Genomic DNA, 16,436 nt, shown 5'->3' with positions numbered 1-16,436 from the left:
CATGTCCCCTGGGGCAGGACCCAGGTCCCTAAATACTTTTTATGACAATACCATGCATATAAGTGAATAAAAATGTCCTTCGCGCTCGTTGGATGATGAAATGCTAAACTTGTTTCAAAGTGATAGTATGTAGTTACATATAGTTATTTAATATTGTGCAAAATTCATCTTTATTATATACCATGCATATAAGTCTTTAAAATTAGCACTTTTGATTTCTCCCATAGACTTTTAAAGGGTGTTCCGCGGCATTCAAATTTCCCGCGAACACCCCAAATTGTTCGCTGTTCGGCGAACTGGCGAACAGCTGATGTTCGAGTCAAACGTGAGTGGTTAGACTCTCTAACATTCAAAGGGAGCTTCAAGATAAGGTTAATGACCTGGAAAATCGATCAATATGCAACAATTTGCGCATCGTAGGGCTATCAGAATCCTACACATTCCACTACTACCCCAGAGCAGTTGGGTCTCCGCTCAATATAGGTAAGAAAACAATAAAGTGTAGCACTATAACTGTGGTAAAAATCTACATTGGGGGTGTAGAATCACAATGGTGAGAGTGATATCAGAAAACTCACAAGTGTCTAAACAACCTCTGCGCTTTGTGCTAAAAACAGAGAGTGAATGTTTTCAGAAATTCACGACTAGGTGAATGTCTTTAAATAGTGCAAGTGTATCTCATTGAAGGACACATCCAAAAGAGCAAAAAATAAAATAAAAAATAAAAACAATAAATTAGAAATAAATATAAAAGGCTAAACTCAAGTGTATGGAAAGTCTGGGATATTACACCAACATGTTCATCAAATGAAATGCTATACGCCCCACGGACTAAATATTGACTGGGACATAAATGCATTTATAAATCAATCTTGAATGTCTACCATTGTTTGTGTCGTTTAGAATGTAGATTTTTTCCCTTTTGGGGGTGATTCACAACCATAGGATATATTTTAAAATTTTTTAAATTTAATAGATGCATTTTAAGTACCTGGTAGAATTTATTTGGTTACTATCCAGTCTGGGATCACGTTTAGTGTAGACGTCCGTTATTTCTACTTTTACCCTTTTTATTTATTTTTTAATTTTAATTTTATCTACGTATTTTTTCACATTTTTTTGTCTAGTACTACTAGAGATATATACCACAATGTTTTCCCATTATTATCTCCTTATGAGAATTGAGTATGTTTAATATTATTGGTGATTTATTACTGTTTCTACACCATTTACTATATAGAGCTCCTATTATTTTACCCCAACTGTGATGTCACTTTGGTATTTTGATATACACACTACTATGTTCTTCCATTACTCTCTCTTAATAGAGATTGAGTGTATTATACACATTCATTGTTTTCTAATCACCTATCACAAATGGCTCTGATTAAGACACAGTATATTCCACCCATAAGGCTCTGATTAAGACACAGTATATTCCACCCATATACAGTTGCCCGTTCTGACATTTTCGTTTTGAGCGATATGTGTTTTTAACATGCATGTAACTTTGATGCAGTATGTATGGTGTGAGGGCCCGTCGATCAAAGTATAGTATTATACCTTTCTATATTTTTTATTTATAATCTTTGTCTTCTTTTAAGCTGAGTGTTGGCTTACATCTATCCAATAAGCAGCCAGTTTTGGTTTCTTGCAACGTGTTTGCATTCCAAACTGAGCTGGTATGCATTTGCACTTCCTGCCTCCGATGATGCATTCTTTCTGAGTGTATACCGCATCATCACGCTAACGCCGAATGACGTGGCGGTCATGTGACTCCTATCACTGATGAACACTTGGAAGCGCTTGATTGGAGGACGACATAGAGGCTTGGTTCCTCATTCCCTTCTCCATACGTGATGACATGGACTGCCCGTAAACCCAGAAGTCACGCCGCACAAGTGTTCCCAATTGATGTTTTATGATTTGTATTTCAGTTTTATATAAAGCGCAGTTGGTGGCTGGTTAGCCTATACCCCAGCCGAAGTCTTAGCAGATGAAACGCGTCGGGCTCTGTACGCTACCCCAGCTACCTTTTTACTGCACTAACTCTGTTCAGTTGAACCACATTTTTACCACCCGTTTTACTACTTATTGGAAATATTTTTTATCAATAAATTTTTCCTTGTACTACCAAATTTACACTATGTGGAAGCCTTGTTTCTTTGTTTCTTCCGTACTATATGTGGGGGGTTGCCGCTGAGCAAGTAGAACCCGGTGGAAGATCCCAGCCTACATCCGGATAAGAAACCTGATTAAGGAAAACGAGAAGAGGAGTATCAGGCCTACCTTCATCCCTTCTAGGAGAGTTAAAGCCGTGAGGTCCTACCTGCCTATCCGGCACTTCTCCAAAATTGGAACCAACGTTAACCCTACTGCTCAGACGGTACAAGCTTATATGACTCACCGCCAATGGCCAGTGAGTCCAACATCTCTGGTAAGGGCATTTCATTTCTCTCAGTTGAAGTGTGCATTTTGTAAGAAGATTTGGCCCTGGATACTGGTATACCGTACACCTTGCGGTGAAAGACATATACACAAGTTTTGAACATCCTGTACCTCCAAGAACTGTCAATCCATACAGACTTTTTATTATGTATATGTCCATCAGCCATTCCATTATATTCCTTTGTTTATAACTTCTGTTTTTTGTAGCCACATCAGACATATAGATTTGCCTTTATATGTCTGCATGAACATGTTGGTGTAATATCCCAGACTTTCCATACACTTGGGTTTAGCCTTTTTTATTTATTTCTAATTTTTTGTTTTTATTTTTTATTTTAATTTTTGCTCTTTTGGATGTGACCTTCAATGAGATACACTTGCACTGTTTAAAGACATTCACCTAGTCGTGAATTTCTGAAAACATTTACTCTCTGTTTTTAGCACGAAACGCAGAGGTTGTTTATACACTTGTGAGTTTTCTGATATCACTCTCACCATTGTGATTCTACACCCCCAATGTAGATTTTTACAACAGTTATAGCGCTACACTTTATTGTTTTCTTAGTTGCTTTGCACAATTAGTCTTATTGTTAGTGTTGACTGCTTCCGCATCTTAAGTTGGCGCAGCAGTTCCCTTCATCCATCTCCGCTCAAAATGCCTGGTGAAGCGTGCTCATCACATTGGGCAACCCTCAGAGTCCCATTTCAAGCCTTGAACGCTAATTGTCCTCTACCTCAATTATGCCAACAAACATGCCTTTCTTAAAAAATTCCTGTGGATACGTAATCTTTCCACTGATCATCCGCTACTACTTTTTGCTGACTACTCCATTGAGGTGCTGCTCCAACGGAAAGCCTTCTCATGCATCTGCTCCTACCTCTACAACAACTATGTCAAATTTGCCTTGGCATGCCTGGCTGTTCTCCATATTCAGCCCTCCACTGTAGACTGCATCTTCTTCATATCTCCCTCGGAGGAGGAGCACTACCTCAACACTACTCAGCTCACAGCTATGGATCAAGAAGAATATTCCCCCTCTCATGGACCCTCCTCCCCTAGAACATGTGCTTTATCCTCATGGAATCCACAGAGCCCTCAGAAGCCTTCTCATAAGCGTGTTCATTTTGGCCTTCCAGATGGAATCTCTGTAAACTGCTGAACTACTCTATCTAAGCTTACACTTGGTTTACTCTAATTGTTTGTTAACGCCCTCTGGTTGGTTTTTAGTTTGTTTTCTTATCTGCTAGATACTACAAATTGGTTTCTCTCTTTGAACATATGGGCTCTCCCCATTATGGAAAGTAGGAATCTGGCCCATTTTATTTCTCTTGCATAAACTCTCTTATATTCGCCTTCACCAATTGCCATTTCATCTGCTGCACAGGCACCTTGAATTACTGGGTTCCCTCCTCTCCCTCCTTCCCCTCGCTCTCCCCCTCCTCCTCTCCCCTTCCTTCTATTCTTCCATCCTACTATCTTTTCCCTATGCCCTCTTCCCCACCTTGTAGCTGTTCAATGCTCTTTGTCCTAGAGGAAGCACCCACTGCGGGAGCATTCTGGGAGTTAGCTCCGTGTGGAAAGATGTAAAGTCCATAATGTTCTGTTTGAGGCCTATCCTTCTTGTTGCTTCTGTTTTGCCTAATTTGTTATTTGCTTTTTTTTCTTTATTTTCGTAAGATTCTACCAGTACAACAATGATACCGAGCTCGACAGGGCGATACCTGATGCGGTATTGCCCTTTTTTGGACTGCTTTACTTCACTTCATTGCAAAAGCCATGGCTCCTTTGGATGCTGGGGATCATCTGAAGGTAATTTCATGGAATGTTAAGGGCTGCATTCCCCTAATAAATGCTTGCAAATTTTGTGACACCTGAAACACCTGTGGACAGATATTGTCTCCTTCAGGAGACTCACCTGGTAGCAGACGGCCCCTTAACACCTCTGTAATCTTCTTGGTGGTGATTTTAATTCAGTTACGCACCCCTCCAAGGCTCGTACTCCGGGCCTCAATTGATGGACTCCTCAGACCACAGCCTCCACTATGCGTGCCCACTCGATCTCTACGCTCCATCTCTTAGATGTATGGTGCACTTCTCATCCTACCAACCATAAATATACCTTTTCTGTTCCTCTGTTCCTCTGCCCTACTTCCTCTGGTGATCTCCTCTGACATAGGTGACATGGTCATCTCAGACCACAGTTCTATCATCATGCAGCTGTCAGGGCTCAAATCCCCTCGTCCCGTGGGCAAGTGGCACTTCCTCTCCTACCTTGCAAACAACGATGACTTCAAACACACCTGATGGCTGGGTGGAATTTTCTGAAACCAATGGAGCCCATGTGACTACCCCTTATCTATTTTGGGAACCTGGCAAGGTTTTTTCTCAGAGAGTGCATTATCTCCTATACCTCCCAATTCAAAAGACATTCTCATCTTAAATACCAACAGGCCAGCAAATATCTTTGTCTTGCTCATCTTTCCCTGACCCAGAGCCATACCCCTGCTAACTGTCGAGCCTAGCAAGCAACCAACTGCACTTTTGATTTGATTACTGGGCTGCACAGCAGGAAGCAACAAAACAGTCTTACTCAGCTTTCCAATTTCATAGACATGGCAACAAAACGGGTAAGCTCTTGGCAAAATTGTGTTCTGACCGCCATTGCTCAACTCACAAAGGGGCTTTACAATTCCCCTCAGGATTCATTATCAAAGTGCCCTCTAAAATTAGTGCTCTTCTCACCGCATATTGCACATCCCTTTTACTCAAAAGATCCTATTGACACCGACGCTGTGAGGATGTCACCATTCCTCAGACCTGCCTGCTTTTGAGGATATGCCCCTGCTGGAGTGCATTCTGTGGGATTTCATACGCCTATAGCTGGACAATGTGAAAGAGCACAAAAGTTTATAGTTTCCTTTGGGAAAGCATGAGAGAAGATAATTTACAAGTGGGAGATTGTGTCTGGTAGAGACAGAGTATTGGCTTCCAGATCCCAATAAGCCCCCCTGCCCGCAGACTCCCAAAACCACCGGGCAACAGTTGTGGGGATGAGGCCCTTGTCCCCATCAACATGGGGACAAGGTGCTTTGGGGGGCTACCCCAAAGCACCCTACCCATGTTGAGGGCATCTGGCCTGGTACGGTTCAGGAGGGGGAGTGCGCTCTCTCGTCCCCCCCTTTTCCTGAGGCCTGCCAGATTGCGTGCTCGGATAAGGGTCTGGTATGGATTTTTGGGGGGGCGGTTTCAGAAAATTGTAGATTTACTGAAACCGGTGCACTCAGAATCTAGTGCAGCTGTGCATGGCAGCCAATCAGCTTCTAATTTCAGCTTATTCAATTAAGCTTTGGCAATAAAACCTGAAAGCTGTTTGGCTTCTATGCAGAGCTGCAACAGATTTTGCACTCTCCAGTTTTAGTAAATAAATCCCAAAGTGCCCAAACAAGGACCTTGATATTAGTATCATCAGCTGTGATTTTAATGTCATTAAAATAAAAATATGTTTTCTAAGTGATATTATTATGTTTTGGTTCGTGCCAGAACTCTCAAACATCGCAAATGTTTGGACCCGAACCATGAACCCCATTGAAGTCTATGTGATCCGAACTTAAAAAATCAAAAGTTCCCATTTTGAAGGCTTATATGCAAGTTGTTGGCCATAAAAAGGGAATGGGAGCCTGGGTACTGCCCTGGGGGCCATGTACCAATGCAAAAAAAACTTTAAGAAAATACTGTTTTTAAAGAAACAGTGATTTTCATGATGCTTAAAGTGAAACAATAAAATTGAAGAATTGCTTTAAATATAGTGCCTGGGGGGTCCCCTTAATCAGCCTGTAAAGTGGCACATCTGTACTTTGTATAGAACCTGCTGTAGCAAAACTGACATTTATAAAGAAAAAAAATGACATTTAAATGGATTTTTCCTGCAAACTTTCTTTAATTTATCAACAACGGCTTGGGGATCCAGTCTGTATGATTAGGCCACAATTTAGTGCACTCGGAACAAGATTAGAGATTTTTTTGGATAAATTCTGGTGTCTCTTTGGTAGACTTTGGATGGATGGAAATAACAATGTTTTGCACCACAGAGAGCAAACCTTATGCGAAGAAGCCAAATTATAGTACAAGTCTGTTGTCTCTTTTGCAGAGTAACACGTGCAGAAAAATTGGGCTTTGGGTGTTGGTAGTGCCTTCACCCCATAACTTTCTAGAGGTACTGTTGATGAAAGCAATAATTGGCCTTGCTATAAAAAATAGAAATTTGACACCCCAGTCAAACAGTTGCAGAAAAATTAGGCTTTGGGTTCTGTTGCCAATAGGCTGAGTGTTGGGGAGTTAAAGTGGAGTTCCACCCACTTTTACAACTCTTCAGCATCCCTCACTAAACTGTGCACTGTAAACGAATTGGATATTTTTAAAAAAAATTTCTCAGCACCTACTGTATATCTGCTGTATTCATTTTTCACTTTCTCCTCCCTGGCCGTGGCCCATCGCATCATTTCCTGTTTGCAGTGCCTTCTGGGAAGGGGCGGCAACTCCCTCTGACACTGTTGCTGCTATGGGAACCTGACCTGAAACCTATTACACTGCTTGTGCTGCACTGAGCATGTGCGAGATCTGCAAGGATGAGATCCAGGAAGAAATACAGTCTGGCTTCAGATGCCCACACTTAAGATGGCCACGGCCTGCTGTAAGTTTATAAAATAACAAACTACTGCTATAAACCAACACAACAGACCTTAGTTTACAGACTAACTTTACTAGAATACACTAAGCTTGTGTATTATAGGGGTACTTTTATTTAAAAAGTATAATTTTGGCCGGAACACCACTTTAAATGTCTTCTCATGCATGTGATACCCAAATAGCTGGTGTTTTTCCAATGCATGATCTGCTGGAGGCAAAGATTGTAAATTGCAACAGTGCGAGCGACTGCACATGTGCTAAAAAAGGCCCACACAGCTGAGCTGTGGGAAGTGGGCTGGAAGAAGAGAGCTCTACAATCAGATGGAATAGGATGGCTGCTCCCTACTGTTCTATGATGGCTGCCTCTGGAGGACATCCTGCCTAATTGGTGTTGTGCCTCACCCTCACTTTCCTCCTCTGCTCTAACCATCACCCAAGTAACATCAGTGACCTCATCATCATCATCCCCTCCATCCTCATCACTGGAGCCAACTTGGCAATACGCTGGGGGAATATGACTGCCAATTTGTTGTTTATCAGTGTTCTCCTCTCTCTGTGGACTCATGTTACTCCCTTCCCCAACCTCAGAACCAACATCAGAATCAAGTAATGTCTGTGCATCCTCAAGAAGCAAGTGGCTGATGCTGTGTTCAAATAATTCAGCTGACTCCTCTGTGCATCATGCTGAGCCTATGGCAGAAGTAGCTGTAGATAATTAGGCAGAATAGGCCAGCTGCAGTGGACTGTGAACTAGTGTCAGCTTGGGTGATAGAGGATGAGGGTGTATTAGTTCAAAGAATGGAAAGTTTCCCCAGGGGTTTTTTAAGCAGCAAAACATTTAGACATTTGTATAGGAATATTAGATAAATCAAGAATTAAAAATAGGTTCAAATATACAGTGGAACCTCGGATTGCAAGTAACGCGGTTAACGAGCTTTTCGCAATACGAGCACTAAATTTTTAAAAATCGTAACTCGGTTTTTCTCACAAGACAAGCAGGATTCAGGCAAAAGTGGTATGCAGTACAACTTTTGGCCTGAGATGGGGGGCGCCGGAGCCGAGCAGAGTCAAAAGTCGCCAATCGGCGCAGTTCGAAAATGCACGGAAAGGCCCGAGGACAGTTTGACTGACCTCGGCAAACCTCAGAAAGACTCATGAACAGACCTTTTCGGGCGTTTCTGAGGCTCTCTGGCGCCCCCGCATCTGGCCGCATGCGGTATTGCATCCCATTGAAGTCAATTATTTTCATTTCCATTGACTTCAATGGGAAAACTCACTTTGATATGCAAGTTCTTTGGATTACGAGCATACTCCTGGAACGTATTATGCTCGTAATTCGAGGTTCCACTGTACAGTAGATTTATTATAAAATACAAACTCTGGTTCACGTTACAAACAACAACATAAAACATCACTCATAGCAAAGAGGCCCCCAGGAGAACATAGTTAGCCAATTGCATTAACAACATTAATAGCCACATGACTATCCCATTGCATTTCGACCCATTCTGGTCTTCTTCAGGGGCATTTATATTCTAGGGAAATATATCGAAAAATAAAATTTGATTTAAGACATTTGATAATATACAAAACATCATTACAACATTTCAAATTGTGCGAAAAATGTATCTCCATATACATGGAGGTATATTTACCATTAAGTAGATGAAAGAGTGAGGATGTATCGCACAAACCAGATTGTTAAAAAACATTCGTGTTCAGCAACCACACCGACTCCACACCTCCCCTCGGCGCCCTCCAGGTGGATCCACAGTCCATCGGACTTGCAAGGGGCCACGCTCTTGGACCTGAAGGGGAGGACAGGGGGAAAGACACCTGCAATTGGGCATTGAGAAATCTTATTATTCAGGTATTCTGTGAGTATCTACTACAGCTTTACGACTACAGACTGGCCTGTACTGAATCAAATATTTAATTCATATTGATTGGACATATTAGTTTTATTGTATGATTCAACCATTAATTGGATTAATTTATAGTTTAGTTAGTTCAGATTAATATAAGTAGAATAAATTAAATTAGAATAGGATGAAAAAAGGGGGTATTGGTACCCGATTTAATCAAGGTGTAAAAGTGAATGTGCTAAGTGTGCAGTAGTGTAAGTGATGATGAAAAAGAGTGTGGGGGTATGATGCGAACGTGATACAAAGCACTGTAAAGGTGATGTGGAAAAAAAAACAATATAGTGTTAATAATAAACCTATGTTGAATAGTTGTGGAAATTAAAAAGAGCTTTGAAGTATACATTAGGTGCCTGTGCTGGTGAAGAAGTCCATGTGTTGGTTAAGCTAAACAAAATGAAGAGTGTAAAGTGCTGGGTGAGAGTTTTGAAATGTTGTAAATAGAACCATAACTTTACAACAATAACAAAATATAGTAACAGTGCTCAGTAATTGTTATACAAAGAGCCCCAGAGAGGAAAAATGTGGGTAGATGAAATGTTCAAGGAAGTACCGATATCGGCCAGTCTGGTGTGTTCAAAGCACTGCGCTTATCTAGTGCTTGCTTCTTCATATATGTAATGGTGGCATTCCCGAGATCACCTCAGGGTCATCTGGGAACTGCCGGTTTATGTTGTGTCTCAATTGATTGCCCGTGAATTGCAGGTGCTTGACTCCTCCTCGTCAAAACCTCCCCTGCTCGTTCCCATTGCTTGATAGCACCATCTTCATGGCCCCCTCAGCGCTCCAGAAGGGGTGAGCCCCGACATTCGCCGTCACCTCCGATGCAATTATGTGACGTCACGACGTCACGCGCGAGTGCGGGATGACCCACGTGCGTGTGAGGTCACTGACAATCCGGCAGTGTTCAAGGGAAGCTGCCGGCACGAAGAAGGCTCCTCACAATGGCCCTAGTGAAAGGGCTCATCTGTGGGGAACACAAATTGGGGAGAACCGCAAAAATGATTGTGTCTCCCCACTATGCCGGGAAGCCGGATGGAAAGGGGAAGCCGGATGGAAAGGGGAACACACACCCAGTGTCACGGGGCTGGATGCGATGGTCCATGGAGGATGAACGCTGAATACCAAACCATAATATTGGAAGAATATACAAAATTAAATACAGAAATAGTTTTAATGTTGGTTTGATCTGGTCATATGTATATGTATTAATTTATTTTAAGTATTTATTATAAGATCTGAAGGTATATTGGTTCAACTAATTGGAAGAAAAATGGGGAGGGAAAAATCATTGTCTTCCTTCATCCCAGGAGTGGTATTCTCCTATGCCTAAATAGTTAATTCAATCTATCTAAGCTACATCTTCAAGCAAGGATGATGGAATAGTAAGCCAGTCCACCACCACCTCTGCATGCTGTGGCTGGATAGCATGGCCAATATCAGTAAACAGAGACAAATGTGCCCTGCCTGAGGACGGACCACGTCCACCTTTACTGTGGATACAGACACTGATCGCCCCCTCATAGTGGCATGGGAACATCTGTCTCTCCTTGTTGGCCTCCCATGATGATGAGGGGTGGCTTATTACACAAATATATTACATAATAGGAAATGGGTGATTCGTTGCACTCTATTTAATGAAATGTGGTGTTTGGTGCACTATAAATTGAGGACTGCTGCTGACACAAATTGAAAAACTATATAAAAAAAGTATACTTATTTATGGTATTTTTATTATTTTTTTTTTTATTATTATTAGTAATGGCTGTGATCTGCGATTTTTTTCGGACAGATCGGACACTTTTGACAGTATTTTGTGATCATTGACATTTATACAGTAATCAGAGCTAAAAATGGCCAATGATTACTGTATAAATGTCACTGGCAGAGTTAAACACTAGGGGGCAATCAAGGTGTTAAGTGTGTTTCTTCAGCGTGTTCTAATGGTATGGGGAATGGGCTACCACTGAAAGGACAGAGATCACTGCTCCCAATCACTGGGAGCAGCAGATCCCTGTCATGTCACTAGGCAGAACAGGGAAATGCTTTGGTTACATAGGCAGTTCCCCGTTCTGCCTCTCCTTGCCGCAATCGCAGGTTGCTGGCGGACATCGCAGGCTGTCGGCAGACATAGAGTCCGTGGGACCGACAGGCACACTCACGCGGCGCTCCCGCTATCCTGGTTTTGTGGACTGACGTACAGGTACACCCATTTGCATAGGAGAGCCATTCTGCTGACATATAATGGCATGAGCCTGTCGGCAAGTGGTTAATAGCCGGGTGTCGGCAATTGTAACCGCAAGTCATTTTAAATGGGATTTTTCTTATATTTAAAAGAATTCTTTTTTTCTTTGCTGCACTTTATGCATAATTAAAATCACTGCTTCCGGAAAAATGATTGCTTTTAAAATATATATATATATATATTGATACATGTCCCCCAGGTCAGTACCCAGACCCCCATACCCCTTTTATGGCTAATTACTTGCATATAAGCCTTCAAAATGGGCACTTTTGAATTATCCTGTTCGGCTCCCATAGACATGAATGGGGTTCTCCTTTCAGGTTAGAACATTTCCCCTGTTGGGTAGTACTGCTGCAAACTGAACAGGGGGGTGTTTGGCCCATCCCTACTCCCCAGTCAATAAAGTTAGCAAAATTGATCTATGAAGTCTGACTGGGTTGAACTCTGTTGTAGTATAATAGCAATAATATGCACGGCCTAATTGCCCTAAAACTAACCTGAGCCAAAAAGTGAGAAAAAGTCAGCTTGAATCTGAAGCTTCCCACAGAGGTATGTGTGATGGATTCATTTTTATATCATGACTGTAAAGCTGAGAATAGGGAAGACATTCGGGTCGGGTTAGATAAGAGTTGTAACCCAACTTAGCTTGTTTGCTGGAATATTTGAGTTATTGAAAGATTCACCTTAGTATCTATATGGTAGAAAACTTGTGAATCAAAAACACTGGAAAAACTCTTTTGGGCTTAAAGTGACTGTGAACGGTCCCTGAAATAGAAGAGCAATTGATTGCTGAAATATATGTAATTTCTGCAACAGGGCAGAGGTAGGAGACATGGGTCTTCAGAAAGATCAATAGATTTCTTATTCTACAGCAGAATACTTTCATTTGTTTTGGGGGGGGGGGGTGCCTCTTTTAAGATGTTTTATAGACAAATGTATAGACTTTTCTACCAACTTAGAGAGAATTTTCTTGCATTAGTAAAAGCAACACAGTCACTTGTTTTGAATAAAGGGAGCAAATGATATGGAAAATGCAGCAATACATAATCCGTCATCCAATAATCTGGCATCATAAATTATGTTTGTTAGACGTGATTGCAATTGTTCAGTTCATCATTATTTCATTACCTTACAGATATGAGTATCAAAATGCTTTTTTTGTTCAAGTTACATACTTTATACAAAATATTTTAGTAAGATTCGGCTTCTCAGGGATCTTGTATCCGGCCGTGAGACAGTTGACGGTGAAGACTCCTCCGATGATGATGTCTCCATCCTGAAAAAATTCATAATCCTCGTACGCTGGTACAATCTGCAGGTGACAAGCTGGTGATGGACTGTGGATATTGATCAGACATAATGTTAAACACACAAATAAAACAAGCCACATTGTTTTACAAAATTAAATATTTCCTTAAATCTGAACAAATGCAGAGGAAAAAATCTGTACACTGGATGGTGTGAGCTGCCGTGTCTGTCGGTGCAGCACTTCGGAGCCCTCGGTGCTCAGTTTATAAAGACGTGTAATGCAGAGATTTAGAACCTCAAGTTTATTTAGCTGTAAAAAAGAGGAAAATAGGTCTTTGTATTTTAGTTAAAGCTTTTGTCTGCTTAAAATGTACATGAAAAGATTTTCTAAAAACAATAGTTAAATAGAAAATAGAAAATAAAGCATTTCTAATAAAATATGTAATGTGATAAAAAGCATTTTTCTCTCTTTCTTTTCATGATTATGTGTCTGTTCTGTTTTCTTACCCACTTGCAACGCTGTATCCTGGCCTAGGCCGACAAGGCCCAGGCCTAGGGCAGCATTTTGCAGGGGTGCAGCACAGAAAGAGTCCCCGCCGACTTGCGCTACGCTGTTAGTGTAGCACCAGTCTTATGGGGTGGACTGGGCAAATTAGTCTAGCACCCCAATAAAGTGGCCTCACTGCTTCCAGTATGCAGGTGGCTGGCATTCCGCAACTGTGGAGGGGGGCGGGCGCCGCCTCTAATTTTGACTGTCCTCTCATCCTGGACCACAAACCTTCCTCACTGTGCTTTATGTTTTCTTCTGCACCATTGGCATGGTTCTATCTTCTTAGTCCTCTCCATAAAATTATCAGAAATTTGTGCTTAAAGTAGAACTATAGGCAACACTTTTTTTTTTTCATTTTGGATAGAGTAAGGGAGGGTTATAACCCCTGTCAGTTTATTTTTTACCATCCCTGTCCCATTGCAGAGATTTCCCTTCACTTCCTGCCCCATAGCCAAATAGGAAGTGAGAGGAAGTCTATGCAAATTAAGGGAATCCATTCCCCCCCCCTCCCAGGCCCCCAAAACTAGTGTCCCTACTCAAAAATTTCAGGGCGGGTCTTAAACAACAAGAGGTGTGGTCTTGACATGAAGGGGTGGGTCATATTTAAATTAGGGGGTGCACAAGTTTAGTCAGGCTTAGGGCAGCACAAAACCTGAATACACTACTGCACACCTGATGCTTTTAAACGTTCCATACATTATGATAACATAAAAAAACTTCAATAATTTTGGAACTGTTTACAGTCATTTTTAAGGCCAACTATGCCCAATGTATAGCAGATTGTTAAGACCAGGCTCTCACCCTAGTGACTGGGATTTGTCAAAATTGCAAACACCTTTCCAGCAGGATCATCTAAGCCTCAGAATCCTGGAAGGGCTTTCCAGAAAATTCAGATATAGAGGGTTTTGGTAATTCAGGCCATATCCATGGCTCATTATTACTCAGTCCAACATCAGAAACGGAACTTCTTGACTCCAGAGGCCTCTTGATTCCCAGTAGCTCCAGGCACTACCAACACTCCACCAGGCCAATGGGATCCTACAGCCCTAAGCAGCCAGTCTGCTTCAAGTAATGGTAAACCCAAGAGAACTACTCCATCACAGTGCCATCCCTTGTACAGGCCAACGATTCCTTCCCCACAGAGCCCATTTGCAGTTTCACTCACTCTTCACCCCAGCACATTACAGACACAGAACACTCAGCTGGTTTAGGGAGCATTTTAACAACTTTAATGCAACACAACTGTCATCAAACAATCTTGTTCTCATAAAGATGCCTTTCCCTGTGACACCTTGCAGGCTTCCTCATCGACATCTACCTGTGACTCTCTCCCTCAATGGGTCCATATCTACCTTCTGACAGCTCGCAGGGCACTAATGTGAGCTTGGATCCACCCTTCTCTGTCTCAAATTGCTTTGGTGAAAGAAGCACTCCAAACCCTTTTTCACATTGAGAAATTGGACACGATCACCCAACATTCCACATTGCTAAAATGCTTTATTGCTAGATGGCATTGCTTCATGGAACATTCTTTCTCTCCAGAAGAGATCTCTTTTTACATGACTCCCTTCTGCTATACGGACTGGTACCTGCATGCAGACCTTGTCAATACACTGGGCAAACTTAGGATCCAGGACACCTCCAACTCTTTCACCACCCATATTCCCTCCCCTAGGCATTCCACCCACTCTATGTGATCAAGTTGTACCTTATTTGATGTGAAATGTTTTTTATGTCTTCATATCTTTATTAATCTTTCTAACCGTTTCCGGTCGGAATGTTCACCAGCTTCCACTCCTTAATTCACCTCTTTGATAGAATTATTGGTTAGTTACTCTTGTTAGACCAGGTACAGGTATGTTACTAGTTATCATATGAATGTTTGTAGGCTCCAAGCCACGCGGTTCTATCTTGCTTACTATGTCGTACTATGTCTTTATCTTTTTTGCATACTACTCCTGATTCAAAAATTGTATACTTTTGTGCGAAAATTTAATAAATATATAAAAAAATAAATAAATAAAAAAAGATGCCTTTCCAACATGGTGGCTTTAGGCAAGTCTAAATCGAATAAATATCTTCATATCTTTTACTGCTCAGATGTTCATAGTGCTCCAGCAAAGTCCTGAAAGGTAACCTTTGTAACCTCTGTCCTGTCTGTCCCCAAAAAACTCTCCATCACTAAAGGCAAGGCCCTATGCGTACTCCATGCAGGGGTCAGTATTCTGTAGCGTTTCCTTTAGTATTTAGAGCACTAATACAGCCATGTGACTCCTCTGTGTACCTTGCACAGTTTTGTCCAGCACTATTCGTCCTGTCATGCGTGTTTCATTACAAATGAAATCTGTGATTTTGGACAGTCAATGCCAAATAGTGATGGGCTGAACACCGTCCAGTTCAGTTCGCACCAGAAATCCCGAATAGAGAAAAAGTTCAGACCTGAGCCACAAACTAGTAAAGTCTATGGGACTCAAACCTGAAAAATCAAATGTCCCCATTTTGAAGGCTTATATGCAAGTTTTTGGCCATAGAAAGGGCATGGGAGCCTGGGTACTTCCATGAGGGACATGTATCAACGCAAACATTTTTTTTTTTTTTAATATTGTTTTAAAAGGAGCCATGATTTTAGTGATGCTTAAAGTAAAACAATAAAAATGAAAAATTATTTTAACCAATTCAATACCAGGCACTTTCGCCCCTTCCTGCCCAGGACAATTTTCATCGAATGACAATTGCGCGGTCATACAACACTGTACCCAATCTAAATTTTTTGCATTTTCTTCCCACAAATAGAGATTTCTTTTGGTGGTATTTGATCACCACTGGGGTTTTTATTTTTTGCTAAACAAACTAAAAAAAAGCACAACATTTTTGAGAAGAAAATTTTTTTTCTTTGTTTCGGTTATAAAAGTTTGTTTTCTCCTTCACTGATGGGTACTGATGAGGTGGCACTGATGGGCACTGATGAGTTGGCCCTGATAAGGTGGCACTGATGGGCACTAATAGGAGGCACTGATATGTAGAATTGATGGGCACTGATAGGCAGCACTGATATGCAGCACTGATGGGCACCAATAGGCAGCACTGACATGCAGCACTGATGGGCACTGATAGATGGCACTGATGGGCACTGATAGGTGGCACAGATGGGCACTGACAAGCTGCTGTGATGAGCACTGACAGGCGGCTGTAATGGGCACTGACAGGAGGCACTGATTGGCACCTATAGGCGGTACTGATTGGCACTGAAAGGTGGCACTGATGGGCAGCACTGATGATGAGGTACTGATGAGGTTCTGACAGGTGTTACTGTAGGGCACTGATTGGCAATGTGAT

The 16,436-nt window shown here is 41.7% G+C and overlaps 1 protein-coding gene across 1 annotated transcript in view; it reads right to left on the bottom strand.

Annotated features, from left to right (window-relative positions):
• The window catches only part of LOC141112922 (vomeronasal type-2 receptor 26-like), a 62,468-nt gene extending 48,150 nt beyond the window's left edge, over positions 1–14,318 (bottom strand). The window contains exons 1-2 of the mRNA XM_073606028.1: positions 14,266–14,318; positions 12,478–12,639 (exon numbers count right to left, since the gene is read on the bottom strand). Coding sequence (XP_073462129.1) covers positions 12,478–12,639; positions 14,266–14,318 — 215 coding nt within the window. The remainder of the gene's footprint in view (positions 1–12,477; positions 12,640–14,265) is intronic.
• Between the last annotated feature and the right edge of the window lie 2,118 nt (positions 14,319–16,436).

This window comes from Aquarana catesbeiana, linkage group LG11, assembly GCF_042186555.1.
Source record: "Aquarana catesbeiana isolate 2022-GZ linkage group LG11, ASM4218655v1, whole genome shotgun sequence".
Classification (NCBI taxonomy): domain Eukaryota; kingdom Metazoa; phylum Chordata; class Amphibia; order Anura; family Ranidae; genus Aquarana; species Aquarana catesbeiana.
This window is presented reverse-complemented; position numbering and strand designations above follow the sequence as displayed.